The following is a 26311-nucleotide window of genomic DNA, read 5'->3' on the forward strand; positions in this document are numbered from 1 at the left end:
GGGTGATATATCGAGGCTAGCAAAACGATCAAGTTCATCTTTGTATATCGAACAATAAGTCAATATATCGATTATCATGACAGTCCTAGCTTTAACGCTTCAGTTTGAGCTTTGCTTGTAACCAGTCTTGTATAAAGTACCTCAAAGTGATACTTGAGTGAAAGTACAAGTAGGCATGGGCCAGTATGAGATTTGGACAGTATGATAACCGTGGGCAAAAATACCACAGTTTCACGGTATTACGCATAGTTTTAAAATGTGCTTTAACAACATATGAAGCGCACGTGATTCGGGTGCACTAATTGACGCGATGTCTACCGCTACGAGCACTATAAAACTGATAACATTGGAAAAAATACCAAAATGACAGTCTCTCTTTTAGACATGTAGCATCTGCCCTGTGGAAAACATGACTTACTTGCTTACTTACTTACTTAGGGAGAAACATGGCTGGAATAAGGTCGGGAACTCCAGATGCTCAATACTTGGCCCAGCTTCACCAGCAAAGTGCTTGGAATAGATGTATTTGTCCTTCTTGACATGTTTGTGGGAGAAATTTGGTCTACCACAAGTATGACTCGAGTCCACCGCTTGTACTTCTCTGTGGTTTCAAAGATGGGAAAAAGTTTAATCCTTCCATGTAATCCTTTGCAGGTATCTCGAATCGCTCCGTGTCCGAGTTCAGTTTGAAGGGCTGTTCCGCAGGAAATAAAATGAAAAAGCCGGCAACTTTTTCTATTAAATCAGTAGCCAGAGTAATCCCATACAGCCGACTTGGTCCTTTTAGATGAAGAGAAAAGTTCAGTGCAGGCTTCACCTCCTTCACCCATGATGCAGAGCTAGCTAACGTTAGCTGCCTGTTTATAAACAGAGACAGAGGTGCGCGCCAGGGGGAAGTGCGGCAGTGGCCACCTCCGTTCTGCCTGTCAAGATTTCTCATAACCCGCTCATACCGTAGGGACGGTAAAACAGAAAATTTTAGTGGTTTTGATACTGTGGCTTTTTCATACCACGGTATACCGTTAAACCAGTTATTGGCCCATGTCTAAGTACAAGTATCTTACCGTAAAAGTTAGTCTCCTTTAAAAATGTTACTTGAGTAAAAATCTTAAAGTATCTGATATTTACTGTTCTGAAGTATCAAAAGTAAATTTCTCATATAAAATATACTTTTAGTAAAAGTACTGAGTAAAATTAAAATCCAAAATGAGTGGAGAGTGAAACGATGACACGAAAAGGCAGTCAGGGTGGTGTCTGGAGAAACCAGGAGGGGCCCTCAGCCCCTATAAATGGCTGGATCCACCTTTGGCGGAGCAGTTGGTGTTGGTGACGAGATATGGCCAACAGCCATATTAGTGTAATTCACATAACATTTGTGCAGGTGATATGTTATTGGGATATATATTGTATGTCTGATTTATGTTAATCTGTGTATAAAGTATACTGTGTATAAAGTATTAAAGTATACTGAATAATAACTGGTTAGGGTTATGCAGTGAGTGGTGGCCTGTCATACAGTCCAGCATGGACTGCTTTCGCATCCCAACTTTTTTGTTTGTTACAGGTCTTATATGTAGGAATACTCTCACTGACCACTTTATTATGTACACCTTGCTAGTACTGGGTTGGACCCCCTTTTATCTTCAGAACTGCCGAAATTCTTCGTGGCTTAGATTCAACAAGGTGTTGGAAACAGTCGTCAGAGATGTTGGTCCATATTGGCATGACGGCATTATGCAGTTGACCATTCAACTAGTCTGCCCGTTCTCTTGTGACATCAACAAGGCGTTTTCGTCCACACAACTGGATATCTTCTCTTTTTTGGACCATTCTCTGTAAACCCTAGAGATGGTTGTGCTTGGCAGTTTCTGAAATACTCAGACCAGCCCGTTTGGCACCAACAACTATGCCACGTTCAAAGTCACTTAAATACCCTTTCCTCAAAATGCTCAGTTTGAACTTCAGCAAGTCGTCTTCACCATGTCCAGATGCCTAAATGTATTGAGTTGCCGCCATGTGATTGATGGATGAGATATTTGTGTTTAACAAGTAATTGAGCAGGTGTATCTAACAAAGTGACCGGTGAGTGAGTGTAAATGTATATTAACAAATGAAATGAAGTTGACCATACAAAAATGAAATAGAGGACAAAGTAAATGCAAGAATGGCTGTGGGTTATTTGCATTATCCATACGTCCCACCTTTTTATCCTTCTCATCTGAAATGTGGGGGATATAGCAGTCAGTATATCCGCCAGTTTATATGTCCATTATTGCTTGTTCGTGTGACATCTCAAGAACCAGTTGATTTAGCATAATGGTGTACTTTGGTGATCCCCCAACCCCAGTCGATTACAGTGAGCTTGGGGTCAATTTCAAGGTCACAGCGAGATAGATGATCAAGATATTGTCATTGTCACCCTTGTTCACGCGATATCTCAAGAAGCAGTGGAACAATTTTATTCACATCTAGCATAAGCGTGTGATTGGGTGATCCCCAACACCAGTCGATTGTGGTGACCTTGGGGTCAATTTCAAGGTCACAGCGAGATGATCAAGATATTGTCATTGTCACCCTTGTTCGCGCGATATCTCAAGAAGCAGTTGAACAATTTTATTCACATTTAGCATAAGGGTGTGTTTGGGGGAGCGGGGGGATATGTCATCTCCTGGTGACTATTGTTCTGATTATGGGTTGTATACATATACACCCACATTTGTTGGGCTCGTCACTACACAGGTGACCAGTTTGTGAGTTAGGTATTTCATCACAAAAGCTTTACTACCACCGATATGTCGTACAATCAAGCAGCTAGTATAGCAGAATAGGGAGTGGGTCATTCATTCTGTGAGCTTGCTTACAGAGCTCATTTTACTTTTTGAAAGCTGTATTGATGTTTCTGATATAAATGGATGTATGATGTACATTTAAAATTCATAGAAATTTACAGTAATCTGTATTAAAGGCATTGGAAGGAGGTCCTTTCAATCTTTCTCATCTGCATGAAACATTTACTTCCCTTTCAGGTGGCCAAAGAGTTTGGGTTCAGTTCCAACGGGTTTTCAGTTTACCTGAATCGTAACAAGACTGGAGAAATCGTTTCTCAGAACAAGACCCTCAGCCTACTCAAGATTAAGTAAGTACATATGCAGTAAACAGACTATGATTGCAGTGGTCTTCTTTAAGGCCCGGTCACACGGCATACAGCGATTCCTGAACGAAGGAAAAAAAGCAGTCACATCATCGAGAAAAGGTGGACAGATGAGCTTTTTTCCCATCATAGAATAGCCTGCAAATCAAGAGCGCAAAAGGTACGGAAGAGGAAATGAACCCGAAGCTAACGATCTCCACACTTAAAACAAAACGCGCCTGGAGCCACTGCTGGAGCAGTGTGTGTCTGCATCCTGCTCTGTGTTCCAGGACTTGCCGCTGGGACGGAGCTATGTAGTACCTGAGTCCTGGAAAGCTGCAAAGAGAAGCGCGAGATCTCACCCACTGTGGTGATCTGTGCACACGTTGGTGGATCCACCTGCTGTGGTTGCTCATCCAGAACAACAGAGGGATCATCTCCTTCATCATCAGAATCCACATTGTCTGGTTCAGACTGACTCCGTCTTGCTCCAATTTAAAAAAACAAAACAAAAAAAAAACTACTGGTGTGCTGTGGTGGCTGCTGTATCACTGTATTACTAAATTATTGATTATATATATTGATTTATAACAGAAAACTGTCAAAAGAGGGAATCCTCTTTCGTACCTTTTGCGCATTGACTCCCCATGTGCGGTTATTTACACCAGCTGCAGCTGATCCACAACAAGAATTCTGCCTTCCAGAACAGCTCTTCTATAATTATCTGAATCATCTACTTGTTGCCACATGTACAGAAGGGCTGGCTTGTCATTCCTACACTCATATTGTTATATTTAATAAAAAATAATAAGCGCACGCAGGAGGTGATTGCTGCTGCTGACGCTGCCTTCATGTACTGTCGGAAATTACATAACTTTTTTGTTGTTTCACATTCAGCAGTTTGTGGCAGGAGCGTGGTTTTCATTTTATTTTTGGTAAAATAATTAATTGTATCCACACAAAAAATAAATTCTGGTTTATATAAGGTGCCTGAGCCCAGTGCAGCTGTCCCGCCCCCCCCCCCCCCCCCCCCCCCCGATGGAAAAAAAAAATTCAAGCAAACAAGCTGAGTTTGCCCTGTAATTTCTGACCGTACATAAATGCAGCAGCAGCGCTTACAAACCGGTTTCTGAACTGTATGAAAACAGTCAGCTGGTCGAATAAAATCAAACTAAACGCTAGCGTTACAGAAACTAAGCAAATGAAGAAAAAAAACAGTCAAGAACTACAGCAAAACGAAATACGGATAAATTTAGGTTTTCGGCGGCATACGTTCAGATTTTTTGACAGTTTAAAAATCCTGATGAAGTGCCAGGTGCAGGAACGAAGCTGCGCAAAGGTTAAATGATACCAACAAAAGTCCAGATTTCTTGTTTCGTTCGGGCTTCGTTGCCCTTTAAGTGCAGTGTGACCAGGCCTTTAAGCTTTTGAAGCATGTACTCGTGGGACAAGTAGCCACTGAGACGTCCGTGCGCTCCACACAGATGCACAAAATTATCGATTTGAAAAATAATTTTAAAAATATCTCCTCACACTTGATCTTGTAAAACAAATTCACTGTGATACCCATCTTATTATTTTATCCACTTCCAGATGTACGTAGCTTTCAAGCCCTGTATTATTGATATAAATTTCACAGTTTGCCACTGTTTATGATTATTTGCAGTCTAGCTTTCTGCTTACAGTTTCAGATCATTGAACAGAATTTATGTGTTGATGCTTCAATGTAGAGGAATTTCTTTAATGCCCCTGTTATTGAATATATTTTGATGTATCAGCTAGATTTAGGCATTGGCTTTAAATATTCACCTAATGATGTTCTGGTGTTCAGCTCAAATTAACAGAAATGTTAGGCACATTTTTAATCATGACAACTTTAAGGGAATGTTTGTATGAATTAGTCTTCCATCACTTCAGTAAATGCCAACTCCAGGGGCTTCATTTATCAACTGTTCATACACACAGATTTGTGTATGAACAGTTACATACACAAACATTAATACACAAAGAAGAATGTATTGACTTGGACTTAGAAAACATGTTTCAATATATGCACAGTTCTGACCATGCGTACAGACAGGTTCTAGTGGTAGAACAGGGAAGCGGCAACTAGAAAGCATTTGTGCCGTCACAGCATGCAACCTCATCCACATAGGATGTTTATTTCCTCAAATTAAAAACCACATAATTAGTAATTATGTTGAGTTAAAAACGGATATCAAATCAAATCAATTTTATTTATATAGCGCCAAATCACAACAAACAGCTGCCCCAAGGTGCTTTATATTGTAAGGCAAGGCCATACAATAATTACGGAAAAACCCCAACGGTCAAAGCGACCCCCTGTGAGCAAGCACTTGCCGACAGTGGGAAGGAAAAACTCCCTTTTAACAGGAAGAAACCTCCAGCAGAACCAGGCTCAGGGAAGGGCAGTCTTCTGCTGGGACTGGTTGGGGCTGAGGGAGAGAACCAGGAAAAAGACATGCTGTGGAAGAGAGCAGAGATCAATCACTAATGATTAAATGCAGAGTGGTGCATACAGAGCAAAAAGAGAAAGAAACACTCAGTGGATCATGGGAACCCCCCCAGCAGTCTAAGTCTATAGCAGCATAACTAAGGGATGGTTCAGGGTCACCTGATCCAGCCCTAACTATAAGCTTTAGCAAAAAGGAAAGTTTTAAGCCTAATCTTAAAAGTAGAGAGGGTGTCTGTCTCCCTGATCTGAATTGGGAGCTGGTTCCACAGGAGAGGAGCCTGAAAGCTGAAAGCCTCCCATTCTACTCTTACAAACCCTAGGAACTACAAGTAAGCCTGCAGTCTGAGAGCGAAGCGCTGTATTGGGGTGATATGGTACTATGAGGTCCCTAAGACAAGATGGGACCTGATTATTCAAAACCTTATAAGTAAGAAGAAGAATTTTAAATTCTATTCTAGAATTAACAGGAAGCCAATGAAGAGAGGCTAATATGGGTGAGATATGCTCTCTCTTTCTAGTCCCTGTCAGTACTCTAGCTGCAGCATTTTGAATTAACTGAAGGCTTTTCAGGGACCTTTTAGGACAACCTGATAATAATGAATTACAATAGTCCAGCCTAGAGGAAATAAATGCATGAATTAGTTTTTCAGCATCACTCTGAGATAAGACCTTTCTAATTTTAGAGATATTGCGCAAATGCAAAAAAGCAGTCCTACATATTTGTTTAATATGCGTATTGAATGACATATCCTGATCAAAAATGACTCCAAGATTTCTCACACTATTACTAGAAGTCAGGGTAATGCCATCCAGAGTAAGGATCTGGTTAGACACCATGTTTCTAAGATTTGTGGGGCCAAGTACAATAACTTCAGTTTTATCTGAGTTTAAAAGCAGGAAATTAGAGGTCATCCATGTCTTTGTCTGTAAGACAATCCTGCAGTTTAGCTAATTGGTGTGTGTCCTCTGGCTTCATGGATAGATAAAGCTGGGTACCATCTGTGTAACAATGAAAATTTAAGCAATGCTGTCTAATAATACTGCCTAAGGGAAACATGTATAAAGTGAATAAAATTGGTCCTAGGACAGAACCTTGTGGAACTCCATAATTAACCTTAGTCTGTGAAGAAGATTCCCCATTTACATGAACAAATTGTAATCTATTAGATAAATATGTGATGTTGGTAAGTCCAAAAGTATTGTCACTGCTGATTGCGTAAAGCAGAATGTTGCTGTCCATGTCTGAAGTTTTTAAATGCCACAACCCGTCAACTTTTTATTAAGCACTTTAAACAACACTGGACCAAAGTGCTGTACAGAAAATAAAAATAATCATAAAAGGCATAGTTCACATAAAATTGTAAATAATTTACAACTAAAATAATTAAGCCATAAAACATGAATAAAAATAGTAACCATACAATAAAACAATAAAATCAAATAAAAGAATGAAGTCAATGTCTCAAGTTGCTAAGGCCAAGGAAAATAGATGGGTTTTCAAAAGATATTTAAAAGCGGAAGAGAGGAGGTCTGTCTAATCTACTGAGGCAGATTAAACACAATTTAGAAACATGACATGTCAATGGTTGGTTGGTACACATAGCAAGGCTTCAAGACTACTACTGGTTGCATCGTCCCCACCTAGTGGCAGTTTTATTGTATTTATTTTTCAAACTTTGTCTCACTCGTGACCACACACAAACACATTGATCACCCTTTCACAAAAGTTGATTATCTTTGCTCTTGGCCGTTATTCTGTGATGAACACGAGCAACAGCAGATGTTTTGTTACCATATATATGGTTAATTGAGGAAGTTTCTAAATGCAAATGACCATGAATGTGCATGTGCCTTAGAACATGTCTTTATCAACAGCTGATGCTTACCGACGTATGCACAAATGACATCTGCCTGATTGATAAATATTGATGAAAATGTTCTGAAAAGGTGATATTGGTGACTTAATGAACAGTAGGTGCAGCTTTACTTGTATCAAATTTTTATTTTTGTTCACGTTAAGACACTGTCAGTTGTTATAAAAGCACAAATTGCTGAATTGAATGTTTAGATAAATGTAGAGAGAGAACAGTAACTGACCAATGTGAATATGTGGTTTTATGAAATAGTAATAACACCATATTCTAATACATGTGACAGATTGTGTATTATAGTTCTGTAATCTTGACAATATTAGAAAATATACGGTTTATGACTAAAATGAGCAAGTCATTTAGCTTATTGATGGCATCAACCTGCATGTTATATTTCAAAGGTCTCCCAGACTCCCCACTAGGTTCGGCAGCTACGGCATCACGAAAAAAAAAATTTTTTTGTTTGTTTGTTTGAAGGGCTACTCATATCATATCACTGTATTTTGTTCACACAACAGCATTTAGAAACTTTTCTACACACACGTTAATCAGTGAGGTCCCAGGAAACAGACTTCCAATTGAGAACATTTAGATTAGACTGTTTTTAAAATTGCACTTGGTTCAAATAACCTGTCTATATGTGGACACAGTCTGTGGCTGTCTTTGCACTTTAGGTGTTCTGTCAGTCGTCTTAATTCTTCTTCCCCCCCCCCCCCCCCCCCCCCCCCAAACCACTCTCTCCCTCCTCTTTTTTTTTTTTTTTTTTTTTTCCCCCTCTTACAGGCATGGAGACATGTTGTTTCTGTTTCCTGCCGGATCCTCGGTGTCACCTGGGGAGGTAATGGACATGGCCACCCCACACTCATCTTCATCACTACCAACCCCCTCTTCTTCTTCTTCATCTTCAATTCCTCGTTCCTACTCAATACCCCAAGTTCAAGAAGATGAGATTGATCAGTATCTGGCCAAGCAAGATGGCAAAATCTACAGGAACAGAGATCCACAGCTGTAAGTATGAAACAACACATGCTGTATATAATCAGGATGAGAATAAAATAAAACTAATCACTTTTATAATGTATGAAAATTGAATTTTAAACTACAGGACTGATATAATTCTTACTCAACTACTTAAAGACGAGGGTGGAATGAATGTAGCGCTAGTTTTATTCAGCAGTGTGTGCAGTTTTTATATATTGGAGATCTATTGTCTCAGTTTGAAGCAGACATGAATGGAAGGAAATAATGATGGACTGAGAGTTTGTTCGGAGGAGTCGTGTTTGTCATTTGTGAGTTCCATCTGAGCAGCCCGGAGCAGGCTTGATGGTGGTACGCAACTGTGTCCAGTTTTCATGGAGAGTACATTAAAAAAAAAATGTATCCAAGATATCAAGAAAGGCTTGCCTACCTGATGCATCATGGCATACGTTGCAATTATGTAATTCTCAAATATGCACTAGATTCCTCCCACAAATTTGAAACGCATTGTTTTTGCAAATACATATACTATACAATTGATGTATAGTCTCTGGATCTATATTATTCCATCGTAATATTTATTGTCTTTTCTGGAGTATACATTGCTTTTTCTTTTTTTTAACAACTAATTTGAGAGGTCCTGAATCTTAGCTATGTACAGAGACTCAGATAAAATCCAGTCTTTTGTCCAATTACAAAATGAAGTTGTCCCAAACACTTAGGCTAATATAATAGCAGAGGCTGCCTCCTTCTTCTTCTCTTTTTAAAGGCGTAGTGTTGAAGAGGAGGAAGAAGAAAGAAAAACATTATTTGTTCTTAAGCAATAACTTTTTCTTCAGCTGGTAGAGCACATTTTTCATAAATAGTGGAAATACAGTGTTTTTTAAATTATTATTCAGTCTGTTAGAAAATTTATTTGGACAATGTGAAAATACAAAGGCAGCTCTTTTAAGAGTTCTGTGCAAAAACTGAATTATCTTTAACAATGTACTACGGAAGAATGTTTAAATGTGTTGCACGTTTACCTTGTGTTCAGTGGTGTTTTGCACTTGTTACAATAAAGCTTCTGACCATTGAAGCAGTTAGGGATGTCCTGATCCGATCACATGATCGGAAATCGGGCCCGATCACGTGATTTCAGACTTGATCGAAATCGGACGTTGCATCCCGATCAGGAATCCGATATAGATTTTATCCTCATTATTTTGATCAGCGCTATTTCAAGCTCATTATTGCAGATTAATGGGCCTTTCATGCGTCGGACACGTCAGAGGCGTCAAGCATCGGTCTAAAAAGCATTATTTTCAATGAGACGTGTTGCTTTTTAGAGGCGTCAGAAGCGTTGCGTCAAAAGCCGAACTAAAGCGACACTTCTGACGGGAGAGCGCATTGCCGTGGTCAAAGTTCAACCCAATCTTTTTTATTATTATTATTATTATTAAACAAAAGAAAAAACCACAAGTTCAACCCGATCCGATTTTCAATGCTCTGAGCTGTGACGTAGCTTCGCGCTGTCAGTGGCAGAAACCCCTGATCTGTACAAAACAGATCGGTGCAGAAACCACTGATCTGTACAAAACAGAAACGTGTCACTGATCTGCTCATTTATAGAGCAGTTTTCTGAAGAAAAATCCTTGGAAATGTTTTCTGTTGTTGTTGTTTGTTTCTTCAAAATTTCTGATTACTGTTTAAAAAAGTTTAGAACACTTGTAATTAAAATAGCTAAATCAATAAATGGTTCTTTAGAAACCTTTCATCTGTAAATTAAAACCACCTGTTATTTCAGATTAGATAACTTCTTGTTTAACATAAAGAACCCTTGACATTTATTTTTAGACAAATAAAATAACATGGAAATTTGTACATTTTTAAGTCTGGTAGATTATTACTTGATTGTTCAAGCTACCTCAAGGAGAAGTGCACTGTTTAAGTGATAAATCATAACATAAGGTGATTAAAATGAAAATATTATATATTTAGCATTTGTTCATTGTTCATTCAGTTTTTTAAAGTATCGGATTGGGACTCGGTATTGGCAGATACTCAAAATCAGATGACTCGGAATCGAATCGGGGCCAAAAAACCTGATCGGGACATCCCTAGAAGCAGTGTTTGTACAATGAATAAATAAAAATTGTGATGTGCATTTACGTCACTTGATCATCTGTTCAGTGGCTTAAAAAACATTTTACTCACATTGTGCCTGGTATAGTTATATTAATTAGCTCATGAGCTGTGTACCTTAACACAGTGTATGCTTTACAAATAAATACTGTGCCAGTTAAATAAATTTTGCTAATTGCTGCATGAAGGGGTAAATGCGACTTATCCTCTATACTCCGGAAAGTATGGTACTCAGAATTTTTGATGCATTTAAGTCTTCAGTAGACTGACTCTATTCAGCGTGTTTTTATGCATTTCAGACAGTTCTAACAGTTCTTCAATAAAGTTTTCAAATGCAAACCACTGATTGTTTCAGATTCACTGAGTCAACATTGATAAAATAAAGTGCGTTAATGTCAGAATTAGTTGTTTCCTTTCTGAATGATTAAAGCCATTAATGACATTCAAACTTTACAGAAAGAGGTTTAAAACCATTTCACTTATGCCTGGGGTTGGGTATCAAAAACCGGTTCTTTTCGAGAATCGTTAAGAAATTATTTGATCCACGATATCAGTGTCGTTTTTGCTTAACAATTCCCTTATTGGTCCTTCGGTGATTTGTCAGGAAAATTATCATTTCTTTATGTTGATTGCAGTGGCTGTGCTTGAAGCAACGAAGCAGTGCTCCGACCCGCTGCTTCGTTGGTTCTCTGCTTCACTGCTTTTCAGAAGCGGCAAGTCCACTTCTTAACCGCTGTCAAAGCCATTTAAAGATGTCAATCGCGAGTCACTTTTGTGAGGCTTAAAGTCACCAACTGGAACTCTTGTCTTGTTGCGGGCAAGAAATTAGAATTTTCCTCCGTTCCATTTGCTCCAAATGCAGCGCCGCTCTCTGCTGAGTCAAGTTAGAATCTGGTCGGAATTAATAACTTCAAGGCAAATCACTGGTTTAAATCGAATGACACCTTTTTCCAAACGTTGTAATAAAGACAACAAACTACAACAGACTAAAACGTTTTTTTCCCCTCCCAAAATGACATGTCCTGCGTTCTTCATGAATTACATTGATGTTGATGTGCAGTGCACCCGTATGCAAGAGCTCAGCTCAGAGGCTATTCAGTTAAATTTGTGTCAGTGTCTGAAAGGAAATGCTTTTGAGAAAAACTCCAGATTTGGATTATTTCTATTTATGTCCACAGATCAAGGATCCAGTGACCAATTTCATATTATTTTACTTTAACAGTCAAAATGTTGTTTACATAGAAAACCTGTAAAGCCTACTTTTAGTACACAGAAAATTGATAGGAGGTATTTATAAGGGAATCGATAAGGAATATGATCAGTGAGCGGAATCGATAATGACATCGATATCGATTAAAACCTTACCAATACCCATCCCTACTTATGCCCTCCCAAAATAAAGCAACAATGTGAATAAAGGTTTCTATGGGTGGGATGAGAAAAGTTTTGGGTGGGGAGGGGGGGTGCATTTTAATAACGCAGTAAGTAAAATGGTAAAAATTCTCAGTAATAATGCATTGAAACTTTCACGTGAATATAATGACATGGATTCTTATTTTGGTTCTGAAGAGGCACTAGAAGCTATCTACAGACCAGACATGGAGACTTGTGTTTGAGACTTGGCTCGAGTCGCAAAAACAGTTGCAATTCTACCTCAGAGACTTGAGACTTGACTTTGCCTCTAGGTTCAAGACTCGTGAACCTCATTGGCAGTTGGTGGCTCCATGGACAAACCCCGCTGAGTCAAGAAGGACTGCACATACTCTTATCTCTGTTTACAGATTGATTTCTGTCTATTTATTATTGCTCTCCATTAAATCAGTCCACTGTAGCAGAAACTGATTTGTAGCTCTGTATTTGAAGTGTACATTAGTAAAGTCCGACTGTTATAAAGCTTTGCTTCACATCACAGAGCGGTGTCAGATCAGTTTTATTTAAGTGTCAAAGCCGTAAAGCCGTTAAATGTTTCATTTTGAATTGTCTGCTCCTTTTAGTGACGTTGACTCAGCTTCATTTTTCCTGGGTGTGCGGAGGCAGCTGTAATGCATGATCTCTCCCCCCCCCCCCCCCCCAAGTGCTGTCTGATGCGGTGATGCAGACAATACTTAGGGGTCCGAGGAACCCAGCGGGGCTGTGTCCCGCAGCTTTTTTCAGAGTCCCAGCAAGATTGAGAACCCTATTGTTTTGAACATGAAATTAAGATGTAATCAAAACGTATACACAATAAACACTGTTGCAGATTCTGGTAGCAGACATAATAATAATGATAATAAGGGTGTTTATTGTCATTGTGCGTAGATAATACATTCAATGAAATTTGTCCTCTGTCCTTCCTTGAGCTGAACCGATAGTCAGTCAGAGTGCACCTTTATATCACATGGCGCATTTGAACCAATGGGTAATGACAAAACTCATCATAATCGTCAGATGATGGTGATCGTGATGATGATAATGATAATGGTACCAGTTCTGCTGGTCGTGTTCAGGTTCCACAAACAAGTGTGTTATCTGGAAAATAATGATACAAAAATTGATCATGCACAGTTTCAAAAAATGGTCCAAATAACATGTCAGATTGCACCATTTCTCTACAAGTTTTACAAAATATCTACAATCTCTACTTCCTTCCTTCATGAATCTCCTGTAAGAGTGCAGTGATGGCTGCCACACAGTTGTCACATCAGAGCTTTACCCTTTCAGTAGCCTGTATGTTGATGTAAATTTTAGGCCATTTTGTCCAGCCAAAGTCAAATGTTTGAGCTCATTCATCCCTTTATCTTGTTGCAGATGTCGCCATGGTGCACTTGGGAAATGTGTACACTGTGTTCCATTAGAGGTTAGGCAGTTTGCCTTTGCTTTTGTTTTCGATGATGATAAAACCGACATCAATTCTGTGTAAATGGTTTATCCTGTTACTTAGTAAAGCTTTGTTTTCATTCTTTGTCAGCCTTTTGATGAGGACTACCTGAATCATCTCGACCCGCCAGTCAAGCACATGTCATTCCATGCATACCTTCGCAAGCTCACCGGTGGACCTGATAAGTGAGAAGCACCATCAGTTTGTAATTTAAACAGTGGAAATTCCTTTGTGAAATTATTAATGCATACTCATTCTCCTGCAGAGGGAAGTTTGCAGCCCTAGAGAACATTAGCTGTAAGATCAAGTCAGGCTGTGAGGGCCACCCTCCTTGGCCAGATGGGATTTGCACAAAGTGCCAACCCAGTGCAATCACACTGAACCGACAGGTTTGTTTTCACATTTGGTACAAAAGCTCGTTCACAATCAAGGTTGGGGAATTCCTCAAGTCATGTAGGGTGGACATAAGCAATGAAAATCAGTCATGGTTGAGGACTGTTTGTCACGGAAGAGTCTCATTTATGAAGGGTGTATGTCATGGGTTAAAGTTCTCGGTCACCACGACGGATTTCCGTCATTTGGAAAATTTAACCACACATACGCGTGCGCATGTGATGTCATGCGTATTTTGTGGCCGAAATATGATACTCTCACTGTCAAAGCAACATCCCATTCTGCGCTAATCAAAGCAGCAGCAATCTCAGCATGGACTGCAGAGGAAGGGACTGTGTGAATCCTCCTCTCCGCTCTGTTTCCTGCTTGCCATGAGCCACGGTCTTTCTTCTCCCTGTCTTCGTGGGAACATTGGCAGACACTCCCCAAGTAGAGCGAGGTGTGGCTTTGCTTTGAACCAATGAAGCAATGATCCGATTCTGCTTCTGTGGTTTGTCACTTTATCTTAATTTTCCCCTGCTAAAACCCTAACGAGCATATGTCTGTGAGTAATATTTACCTTTTATATATTAAACCGACCTGTTATGGTCTTCTGAAACAGTTGATAGATGTATTTTATAACTTAAAAACGGGACCGATGCTAAAGCGTTAGCATGTCTTTTCAATGTTAAAGTTAGCATTAAGCTGTTCGCATCTCAGCACAGTTTGTGTGCATGTTTTCTGTATAATAAATAATTAATGGCTTAGATTTTGTGGTCGTAAAAGAGTCAAATGTATTATGAATGGTAATTTATTTATTTATTTTTATTTATATATTAATAATAATAATCAGAAGAATCAGAATCGCCTTTATTGTCATTGTAATTTGCATTACAACAAGATTTGAGTGCAACTCCAAAAAGGTGCTTTCCGTGGTGCGAGTAATTTTTAGCCAAATAAAAGACAGTGAAATTTAACGGTAAATTATTCAGAGTATATGCACAACTAATATAAACATAAGGTAAAATAAAATGAAATGTGGACTAAGTAATGTAAAACAGGAATTATATACAACTCTTTAAGTTTAATGACAATTTGTTTTGGTCAAACCACATCTAAGCTGTATTTTTACACAAGAAAAAATAAAATGCAGTAAACTGCACATTTGTGTCTATATTACACTTTAGTCAGGCCTTTAAAATACTTTTGTGGCCTCTTGCTGTAATATGTTGTCAGTGGTTGAGATAGTTGCTGTAGGCATCTAAAAATGCTCATAATCGGATGAAGCCTCATGGAAATCTCTGGTGTGTCGGTGAGGTATGTATGCGCACACTAAAACAAAACACTACTCCAGGTATGTTTTTGACAAGAATATAACATCATAACTTTATTACAAGCTCAAACGTTGATGTTGCGTGATAAAGGCCTTTTAATAACTCACTTCAAGAACTAATGGCAAAACTCACATGTAAGTAAAAAAACAAAACAAAAAAAAAAATAATCAATTACTAAAATAATCGTTAGTTGCAGCCCCAGTTTGTTTTAGGAGTGAGAGCATTTTACAGATTAAATGTGAATAAGCCAGTTTTGAGTTTCTCAATGCGCATGCGTTTTCAAAACTGGTGACAGTGTTACTTTGTGCACAGCAGAACAACATTGTCAGTTGCTTTAGGCCCTAATTTTGTATTTTATTGACTGTACAGCCAGTAACACAGCACCCATTTGGTGCATTTACCGGATTGGAACAGATCAAATACTACAGAAGACAAAGAATTTTTACTTGACAGTTTGAAGTGAGTTTTCTTTGTTTCAGAGGACTTCATACCCATTAAAATTCACCAGAATATACAAAATTTGACTTGTTCTTTTAAAAAATTTCTGAGGGAGCACCCCAGACACCCCATAATCAATAGTGTGTTTTTACTTGACAGTTTGAAGTGAGTTTTCTTTGTTTCAGGGGGCTTCATACCCATTAAAATTCACCAGAATATACAAAATTTGACTTGCTGTTTTAAAAAAAAAAAATTCTGTGGGAGATCCTCCAGACCCCCATAGTTTGAAGTGAGTTTTATTTGTTTCGGGGGGCTTCATACCCATTAAAATTCACCAGAATACACAAAATTTGACTTGGTCAATAAAAAATGTTCTTGGGGGGGCACCCTCAGACCCCCCAGAATCAAGACTACACCCCGCCCCCACCACCCTTTTATGTACCTTCATGTTCAAGTTTTGCATTCTTTTTATGCTATGTCTGTCTCACCTTAGAGGCTATTTAGAATAGATTTGTATGCTGTATAATGTGTTTATTGTATTTATTGGGGCAAAAAGAGTGTGTGCCCCCTCTATGCCACATTTTAGGGAATTGCTGGCATTGATTTTTGCCAGGAAAAAATTTGTCAGATCAAAATGTATTGCTTTAATCCATGGTGTATGTGAACATGACATTTTTGAAGATCAAGCGATGTAAATGTTGATGTGCTACAATACAAAATCTTACAGGAAGCCCGTACACTGATGCAGTGGTTATTTTTTTTTTAAAGTCATTAAGTCAAAAGATGCTGAAGTGTTTTTTGCAGCTTACAGCATGTTAGATTGGGTGAAAAGAATTATACTGTGTATTTGGTCCTGGATGTTTCTGTCCACCTTCTAGTATTATGCAGGTATGTCATTTGGCCACGTTTCCACAAATGTTCACATATTGAATCAATTTTGATGCCCCTTGTAAATCGTGGTCCTCACAACTGCCAGTTTACTCCACAGAAGCAGTTGCTGCTCAATCACATGGTGATTTGTGGCAATTTGGCCCAAGAAACAGAACATCGAAACATTAGTAGATGAAAAGAAAAGGGTGAGAAACATTGATGAAGGGTAAAGATGTCAAGCGAACCAGTACTTTAGGATCAGGTCAATTCTAAAATTCTGGTAATGTGACTGAACTAGTTTTTCTACTCTGTTGGTAGTATTGTCAGTACTGTTTGTCAGTTTTAAGCATGTGAAAACATCTGTTGCAGCTGAAAATCTGTACAGTCTGTACAATTGGACTGTGCTTTATTAGACTCTGAGTCTGTTATGAGGCACCATTTCATTAGCACTGAATCGGGGACAGCTCGCCATATCCTTATCATTGGTAAAGTTTGACTGATTGTGTCGCCACAGAAGCTCATTGTCGTATCGATATCTGCTGTTCATGTGAATTTTAGCACAATACTAATTTTAAACCTCATTTTTCTTTTGGCTTCTGCAGCAATAAATATTAGTCATTATTGACTAGATATATAGAACAATTCCAGATCAGCTAACTATTACATCAACTACTGTCAATTTGTGAAATTTGACCACATTACAAATCTTATCTTTGTTGTGTGTGTATTTAAAATGCATCATATACACTGTTTTTGTCAGGATTCTGTATAGTGCGTAAGCTGTCACAGGGTGATGGCATGTTCCAATGTTGCTGTGAGCCATTCAGTGGACAGCAGTTGTTTAGTTCCTCCCTTCTGTTATCGTTCCATTATTTTGGTATCCCAAGCCAAAGGTGGCAAAAACCGGTACAGGACGGGTCAGTTATTTTGGTACCAGTCCCTAAATCTGATTGTGGAAACACAGAAAATAACGTTCTGCACCATGTTGTACCGACCTGGACCGCTTGGTGGAAACGAATATAAAGTGCACCAAGGATTGATTACCCGTTCAGGGTCACATGACCAAAAGAATGAAATAAATGCAGTCTAAGTGCTCCCCATTTACAAATAGATATGTGCTTCACAACCACACAAGACTTTTTATGAAGTCTTGTGTGTGAAAACAAAGCCACTGTAACGGCCCCTGTTCCTAATCAGATCTAGGGCATAACTCGAGTCTGAAAATGCGTTTTTGTTATTCTTCACACAGAAATATCGACATGTGGACAACATAATGTTTGAGAACCACACCATTGCTGACTGCTTCCTGGACTTCTGGAGGAAAACTGGAAGTCAGAGGATGGGCTATTTGTATGGCAGATACACTGAGCACAAAGACATCCCTTTGGGCATCAGAGCTGAGGTGGCTGCCATTTATGAACCCCCACAGGTGAGGAAAGCATTCCAACTACAACCTTCAACTTTCAGTACTTCAGCTTTCTCACAGATTCTCACTTCACTCCTTAAAATCAAAGCAGAACAGGAATTAACTCAGCACCCTTTAAGCAATTGGAAATAGATGAATATTAATGAAAATTTCTCCAGAACAAAAAGAAGCAAAGCGTTTTATGACCGTTTAATCCTGAAATAAATCCAACAAAAGAACCAGATAGCCTCCAGGCTGAAACACAGCCCAGAGGCTACTACTGTTTAATTTATAAAGCACATTCAGGGATTAAAGTTCTTGTCGCTACACTGTATTTCTGTCATTTGAGCTGCCAAAAGGCCATATATGACAGGGCTCAACAGAAACACTTGCCCACTTGACACTAGCGAGTAAACAATGCTGTCAGACTCGTGCTTCATGCCTCTCACTTGCTCGACATGAAGTTAATTTTCAGCTGCATTAAGAACAAACTCTGGTGGGAAAAATCAACGTATTTCAGTGATGTTCCTGCAGAAGCGTTTTTCTGACACTGTTTTAGGATAAATGAACCCGATTCTCTAATGGGGCACGTTCGTCCTCATTCGTCTGTGTGGTTTCAGAGTGAACAGACCTGTGTATGTGTGTATATATATATATATATATGTGTATGTATATACACTCAACAAAAATATAAATGCAACACTTTTGGTTTTGCTCCCATTTTGTATGAGATGAACTCAAAGATCTAAAACTTTTTCCACATACACAATATCATCATTTCCCTCAAATATTGTTCACAAACCAGTCTAAATCTGTGATAGTGAGCACTTCTCCTTTGCTGAGATAATCCATCCCACCTCACAGGTGTGCCATATCAAGATGCTGATTAGACACCATGATTAGTGCACAGGTGTGCCTTAGACTGCCCACAATAAAAGGCCACTCTGAAAGGTGCAGTTTTATCACACAGCACAATGCCACAGATGTCGCAAGATTTGAGGGAGCGTGCAACTGGCATGCTGACAGCAGGCATGTCAACCAGAGCTGTTGCTCGTGTATTAAATGTTCAATTCTCTACCATAAGCCGTCTTCAAAGGCGTTTCAGAGAATTTGGCAGTACATCCAACCAGCCTCACAACCGCAGACCACGTGTAACCACACCAGCCCAGGACCTCCACATCCAGCATGTTCACCTCCAAGATCATCTGAGACCAGCCACTCGGACAGCTGCTGAAACAATCGGTTTGCATAACCAAAGAATTTCTGCACAAACTGCCAGAAACCGTATCAGGGAAGCTCATCTGCATGCTTGTTGTCCTCATCGGGGTCTCGACCTGACTCCAGTTCGTCGTCGCAACTTCGCACAGCCATTGAAGAGGAGTGGACCAACATTCCACAGGCCACAATTGACAACCTGATCAACTCTATGCGAAGGAGATGTGTTGCACTGCATGAGGCAAATGGTGGTCACACCAGATACTGCTGGTATCCCCCCCCAATAAAACAAAACTGCACCTTTCAGAGTGGCCTTTTATTGTGGGCAGTCTAAGGCACACCTGTGCACTAATCATGGGGTCTAATCAGCATCTTGATATGGCACACCTGTGAGGTGGGATGGATTATCTCAGCAAAGGAGAAGTGCTCACTATCACAGATTTAGACTGGTTTGTGAACAATATTTGAGGGAAATGGTGATATTGTGTATGTGGAAAAAGTTTTAGATCTTTGAGTTCATCTCATACAAAATGGGAGCAAAACCAAAAGTGTTGCGTTTATATTTTTGTTGAGTATGTGTATGTATATATATATATATATATATATATATATATATACACACACACACACAGAGCTCTCTCTCAGCTGCATTTGCTCTCAAATTTCAGTGCAAAGGTGAACAAAGAGGAAAAAAATGTGAAAAGCAGAGCAGTAATTGAAAGAATGAATTTTCCAGTGTCTGTAACTGCACATTCTGGGTGTTCACGTTATGTTCATCCAATGTTGATATGCTTTGAAGTTTCCAGTTCACCTGAGCTGCTTCTCTTTGGACGTGGGAGGAAGCCGGCGCACCCGGAGGGAGCCCATGCTTAAACATACAAACTTCTATCCAGGTGGAAAGCAATCCCACAACCTTCTGGCTGTGAGGCAACAATTCTGACCACTTAGCCACCATGCTGCCCAAGACTGGAAATGATGAGAGTAAATATGATGCAGACAGCATTCAATAAATCAATGAAATATCCTGTTATTTGAGTACAGAGTTGTCTTCCATGTATATTAGATCTAATAAAGATGTGCCTTGCGCTTACATCCAGTACCTTAAGTGGCTGATTTCAGTTAGGTTTGCACTTACATCTACTAACACTCACAAAATCCTCATTTGCATATTGCTCGATTTACCGATCGATCTACGTTCCGACCCTCACTTATAGTCATGAGATTTGGCTCATGACCGAAAGAACAAGATAGCGAGTACAGGTGGCCGAGATGAGTTTCCTCCGCAAGGTGGCTGGGCGCTCCCTCAGAGATAGGGTAAGGAGCTTGGTCACTCGGGAGGAGCACTGAGTCGAGCCACTGCTCCTCTATGTTGAAAGGAGCCAGCTGAGGTGGCTCAGGCATCTTTTCCAGATGCCCCCTGGACACCTCGCTGGAGAGGTGTTCTGGTCACGTCCCATCGGGAGGAGGCCCCGGTGAAGACCCAGGACACGCTGGAGGGACTACGTCTCTCAGCTGGCTTGGGAACGCCTCAGGATTCCCCCGGAGGAGCTGGGGGAGGTGTGTGCGGATCGGGAGGTCTGGGCGGCTTTGCTTGAGCTGCTGCCCCCGCAACCCGACCTCGGATAAGTGGACGAAAATGGATGGATGGATGGACAATATTACTATGACCAAGAGGATTGTATTTTACTTTTATTGTAAAAGTGGTTTCAATCTCAACTGGGTTTTTTTTTTTTTGACCTGGTTAAATAATAAAGGATTCTTTACCGACTTCGAGGTCTGTAAATGGACTGCATTTATATCGCGCTTTTCCATCTGCATCAGATGCTCAAAGCGCTTTACAATTATGCCTCACATTCACCCCGATGTCAGGGTGCTACTATACAAGGCGCTCACTACACACCGGGAGCAATAGGGGATTAAAGGCCTTGCCCAAGGGCTCTTAGTGATTTTCCAGTAAGGCGGGGATTTGAACCCATGAATACCTTAACCATTAGACCATCACCTCCCCTAACAGGGTGACAGATTATCTGTCAGCAGGACAATGACCCCAAGCACACAGCCAAAATATCAAATGAGTGGCCCCAGGGCAACTCCGCCTTTACGGGGAAATATCAGACCGACATGTCAGTACGGACCGAGCGTTAGCAAGGTCCATGCGAAAAACACGAAGGTCTGATATCCCCGTACAGACTGAGCAAACGGGGTTAATTTGTTTATTATATGGCTATTATATATATAAACATGCAAACCTACGGTATCACCTGAATATGAAAGCTGCTGATGGCTCGTAGTCAGACCTGTTCGCTTCACCTCCATAACGAACTTGCTGACAGATGGTCCGGTCGTTAGCTGGTAAGCTTTCAATCTGTGTGTTTTTCAGATACTGTTTAGATATTTATGGAGTACGTTTATCTCCAGCTTCCTGGTTTGTAACGAAAATACGCATTGTGCACAAATTGTCATAGTAACTTGTCCAGATATGGGAAAATATCTGACCGCGTGCATAGCATCGCAGACATATAATAAAGGTTATTATTATGCTGTTTTGTTGCTTAACATCATTTTTATCACTGTTAGGTGCTGCTATATTATAATGCTTTAGGGGAATCACAGAATGAGAAGTTTGAAGTTAGATTTTTCATTTGATGGTGTGTTAATGGTCTTCCCTGATGGTGTTTAGAACGGCACTCAGAACAGCCTGGAATTGGTGGAAGACCCCAAAGCTGCCGCTGTGGATGAAGTTGCAGCCAGACTGGGCCTGTGCAAGGTATACATATTCTTTTAGCAACTTTTTTTAACAGCATATATGCCATTTTAGTTTTAAAACCCCTAAGTTGCTGAAGCTACAGTGGGCTAAATAAGTATTTGATACACTGTCAATTTTACAAGTTTTCCCACCTACAAAGAACAGAGAGGCCTGCAGTTTTTATCATGGGTATACTTCACCTGTGAGAGACAGAATCTAAAAAAAATCCAGAAGATCACATTGTATGAATTTTAAATAATTAATTTGCTTGTTATTGTATGAAATAAGTAATCACCTACCAACCAGCAAGAATTCTGGCTCTCACAGGCTTGTTTTGTCTAAGAAGCCCTCCTATTCTACACTCATTACCTGTATTAATTTCACCTGTTTCAACTCGGTACCTGTATAAAAGATACACTCAATCAGTCACACTCCAACCTATCCACCATGGCCAAGGCCAGAGAGCTGTCTAAGGTCACCAGGGACAAAATTGTAAACCTGCACAAGGCTGGGATGGCCTACAGAACAATAGGCAAGCAGCTTGCTGAGAAGGCAACAACTGTTGGCACAATTATTAGAAAATGGAAGAAAGACAAGACACTGTGAGCCTGCCTTGGTTTGGCGCTCCATGCAAGATCTTGCATTGTGGGGTAAGGATGATTCTGAGAGAGGTCAGGAATCAGCCCAGAACTATACGGGAGGATCTGGTAAATCACCTGAAGAGAGCTGGGACCACAGTCACAAAGATTACCATTAGTAACACTGTCGTCATGGTTTAAAATTCTGCCGGCCACGCAAGGTCCCCCTGCTCAAGACAACACATAACCAGGCCCGTTTGAAGTTCACCATTGACCGTCTGGATGATCCAGAGGAGGCATGGGTGAAGGTCATGTGGTCACATGAGTCCAAAATATCTGGATGCATGGGTAGTAAAAAAAGAAAAAATGTCATTATGAAACAATTTTTTTTTATTCAGTTGTGATGTGATCCAGTACAGTTTAGCATGGGCATTCATTTTCTATGATAAATTGGAATAAGTCAAAAATGGCATTGTTTACCTTCAAAAACACATTTCACAAAAGACCAGAGACTCAAGTATTGCACCCCCCCACCCCCCAAAAACAGTTATACTGGGGATCAAATGGAAGACTAAATGTTTTGTTACAGAACACGGTTGGTAAAATAAATATTGAACACGTCACCATTTGTTTTAGTAAATATATTTGTAAAGGTGCTATTGACATGAAATTTTCACTAGATGTCTGTAACAACCCAAGTAATCCACACATACAAAGAAATAAAACCATAGATGCCCATTAATTATGTGTAGTAACATGAAATGACAGTCAAAAGTATTCACAGGGATGAAAAAAAATCTCTGCTTTTTGGCAGATTTCTGCCATTTTGCGAGTTGCCTGGGTCATTTTTGAGATCAGTGTTCAGTAGGAAGTGTTCAGTGCTGAATTTAGTGCTCTTATATCAGGCACCTTATTGAGCAGCTATGGGGTCCCTGGGATAATATTGAGCCGTTGGCACACTCTCGTTCACTTGACTGTCTGCGTTTGTGATAATGGTGGGTTAATGGTCTGTTAATGATTAATTTGTTCTTAATTTATAAGACAAAGCCCCTGATACTTGCACAGCTTTGATGCACTGTGTCGTGCAGGAGAGTAAACCCGTCATTAACGGAAGTAAACTGAACATGAGAAGGGTGCCTGCGCGTGCAATTGCGCAAAAAGAATTTTGAAATTTTAAAAAAATCTTTCACGCATAAATGTTGTGCAACAAAAACATGAAGTGGTAGTGAACGTTGCGCAATCTACTTGACAACACTACGTGCAGCTCGTCAAGTCGAGTAAAGAAGTGTACACTGTGAGTGGTTGTCAGTGCACCGCATCAGAGCGCAGCTCGTCTGAACGATTATAAAGACATATTAAATCTAATACAAACATACTTTTACAGTTGCACACAAGAAGGAAAGAACATGCAACTGTTTTACCAAGCCATGATCATGTAAACATGACAAATAATTACCCTTTTAGACAGCTCCAAATGCTTTCTTCACCTCACTCAGCGTGTGCAAGAAAAGCAGCAGCTGAAGCGCTCCTCTGATTCCGGAATTCATTAGATGCGTTTTCAACAGCTTGGACAGAAAATGGTTAATTCACTACATAAATAATAATTTTTATATACGCAGCGTATAGCATGTGGCAGCCGGTGGAAAAAAGCACAGTGTCCAGCTGGGAATACAGCAAGTGGGATCGTCACGATGATGTGCATGCAAGTGCGCAGGGTCTAACTCGTGCAAGTGTCAGGACACCTTAAGCAGATGCTACTTGCGCTGCCGCTTTAAGAGTTAGGTGAATGTTGAATGTGTGGTGCTGCTTCTCCCTCCAGACTTACTGTAATTTCATTACTACTGAAGAAAGTCTTGAAGCAAAGCTGTTTTTACTCCACATTCTCTTAATTTTTCTCTGCTAAACCTTAAAGAGCATATTTCTGTGAGTAATACTTACCTTTTTTATGTTAAACTGACCTGTTATGGTCTTCTGAAATAGTTGATAGTTGTATAGAAAACATTAAAACGGGAGCGATGCTACCACGTTAGCATGTCTACGGCATTTCAGTGTTAAGTTAGCATTAAGCTATTTGTCGGTCAGCATTTTTGTTTTTCACCAGGTTAGTCCCATTGAGCTCAAGATCTCTTTTCAGCGCATTTGTGTTCTGTATAATAATTAATGACTCTGTGTTTGTTGATGTAAAAGAGTCAAATGCATTACAAATTGTAATATTTTATTCATTTATTTCTATTTCTGTATTGTAGTTTCACAGTGATCCTCACAGTAAACATCTCAAAATTACCTGCTGACTCCTGGATGTTTACTAATGGACCTGTTTAATTATCTGCCAAGCTAGAAACCTGCTGCATTCTAGTAAGGGCAGAATGCTACTAGAGTGATTTTTGAATAAGGAAGAGTCTTTTCTCTCTCTCTCTCTCTCTCTCACCAAAATGGGTGCTGCATTCACTGCAAATTTATTGTCTGGAATAGCCCCAGATTGCATCTCAGAGCTTCTAGAATTCAAACATTTTCTGCAGGGGTCTGGTCTGAGACCCCCCACTAATAATTGTGGGTTTCAGCTTTTTTTGTTTTTCACCACTTTCATCCCTGTATTTAACATCTAAAGAAAGGGAGGTGCAAAAAGGCATGGAAAGCCAGGACACCAGCTGAAATCTGTCAGTAATTAGAAAGCAGTCCTGCCCCTTATCAGTACAAATTATTACCAGCTGTTTTAGTCCCAACTGATGGACTATAAAAAGGTATGTCATTACCAAGGTGTCACAAAAGAAACATCTCATGACTGATAAAAGCAAGGAATGCTCTCAAGATCTACGCAACCTTGTTAAATAAAATATATTGATTGCACTGGTTGCAGAAGGATTTCTAAACTTCTGATTGTTCCAGTGAGCACTGTTGGGGCCACCATCTGAAAGTGGAAAGATCATCACTTCACCATAAACCGGCTACGACCATGTGCTCCTCACAAGAATACTGACAGAGGAGAGAGAATTATCAGATGAGTTGTCCAAGAGTCAAGGACCACTTCAGAAGGACCAGGGGCCCATTCCATAAAACAGGATTACCAAATAAGCCAGGTTTATTTTGTTAGCCAGACTAACGAAATAAGTCTGAAACCAGAGCACCCGGAGGAAACCCACGGAAATATGGGGACAACAAGATGAAATAAGGATGAACATTTCAGCATTAAACACACAAGGAAACTCAGAGAATGAAACTAGAACTGCTAGAATGGTCCAGCCATTCACCGGACTTGAGTCCAGTCAAAAATGTATGGTTAGAGCTAAAGATCAGAGTTCATAGGAGAGGTCCATGGAACCTTCAATGTTTGACAACTGTTTGTGTGGCAGAATGGGCCAAAATCACACCTGAGCAATGCATGAGACTGATTTCTCCATCCAGGAGGAGTCTTGAAGCTTCATTACCAACAAAGGCTTTTGTACAAAGTATTACATACATTTCAGTAAGCGTGTTCAACACTTTTTCCCTGCATCATTCCATTTTCTTGCACAAAACGTAATTTCTGTACTTATTTGTTTGGTTTCTTTGTATCTTTGGATTACTTGGGTTGTTACCAACTTCTGGTGAAAATTTCATGTCAGTAGCACCTTTAGGAATATATTTACTGAGAAAAATGTTGACTGGTTCAATATTTATTTTACCTGCTGTATATGCCATGATGACTTTAGACCTTGTTGAGTTGTGGCTGGGAAAAGTTTTAAATTTCTGTCTTGGGCTTTGTGCTGGCTTCACGTGTTATCTCATGAGGTGATTTTGTCATGCTACCACTGTACTTAATTGCCATTCTACAGCGCTTACAAACTGCCAGACTTTCACACAGAGCATCTTTAGTCAGATGGTTTATAACTTTATAAAGGGGCCTTTTAGATCACTTAAGGGCTCCACTTATCTATATA

At 39.8% G+C, this 26311-nt stretch overlaps 1 protein-coding gene across 1 annotated transcript in view; it reads left to right on the forward strand.

Annotated features, from left to right (window-relative positions):
- Nucleotides 1-26311, forward strand: part of nploc4 (NPL4 homolog, ubiquitin recognition factor) — a 61518-nt gene that overhangs the window by 8771 nt on the left and 26436 nt on the right. The window contains exons 3-9 of the mRNA XM_034193782.1: nt 3027-3136; nt 8261-8485; nt 13367-13415; nt 13527-13621; nt 13702-13825; nt 17700-17879; nt 21751-21837. Coding sequence (XP_034049673.1) covers nt 3027-3136; nt 8261-8485; nt 13367-13415; nt 13527-13621; nt 13702-13825; nt 17700-17879; nt 21751-21837 — 870 coding nt within the window. The remainder of the gene's footprint in view (nt 1-3026; nt 3137-8260; nt 8486-13366; nt 13416-13526; nt 13622-13701; nt 13826-17699; nt 17880-21750; nt 21838-26311) is intronic.

This window comes from Thalassophryne amazonica, chromosome 18, assembly GCF_902500255.1.
Source record: "Thalassophryne amazonica chromosome 18, fThaAma1.1, whole genome shotgun sequence".
NCBI lineage: Eukaryota > Metazoa > Chordata > Actinopteri > Batrachoidiformes > Batrachoididae > Thalassophryne > Thalassophryne amazonica.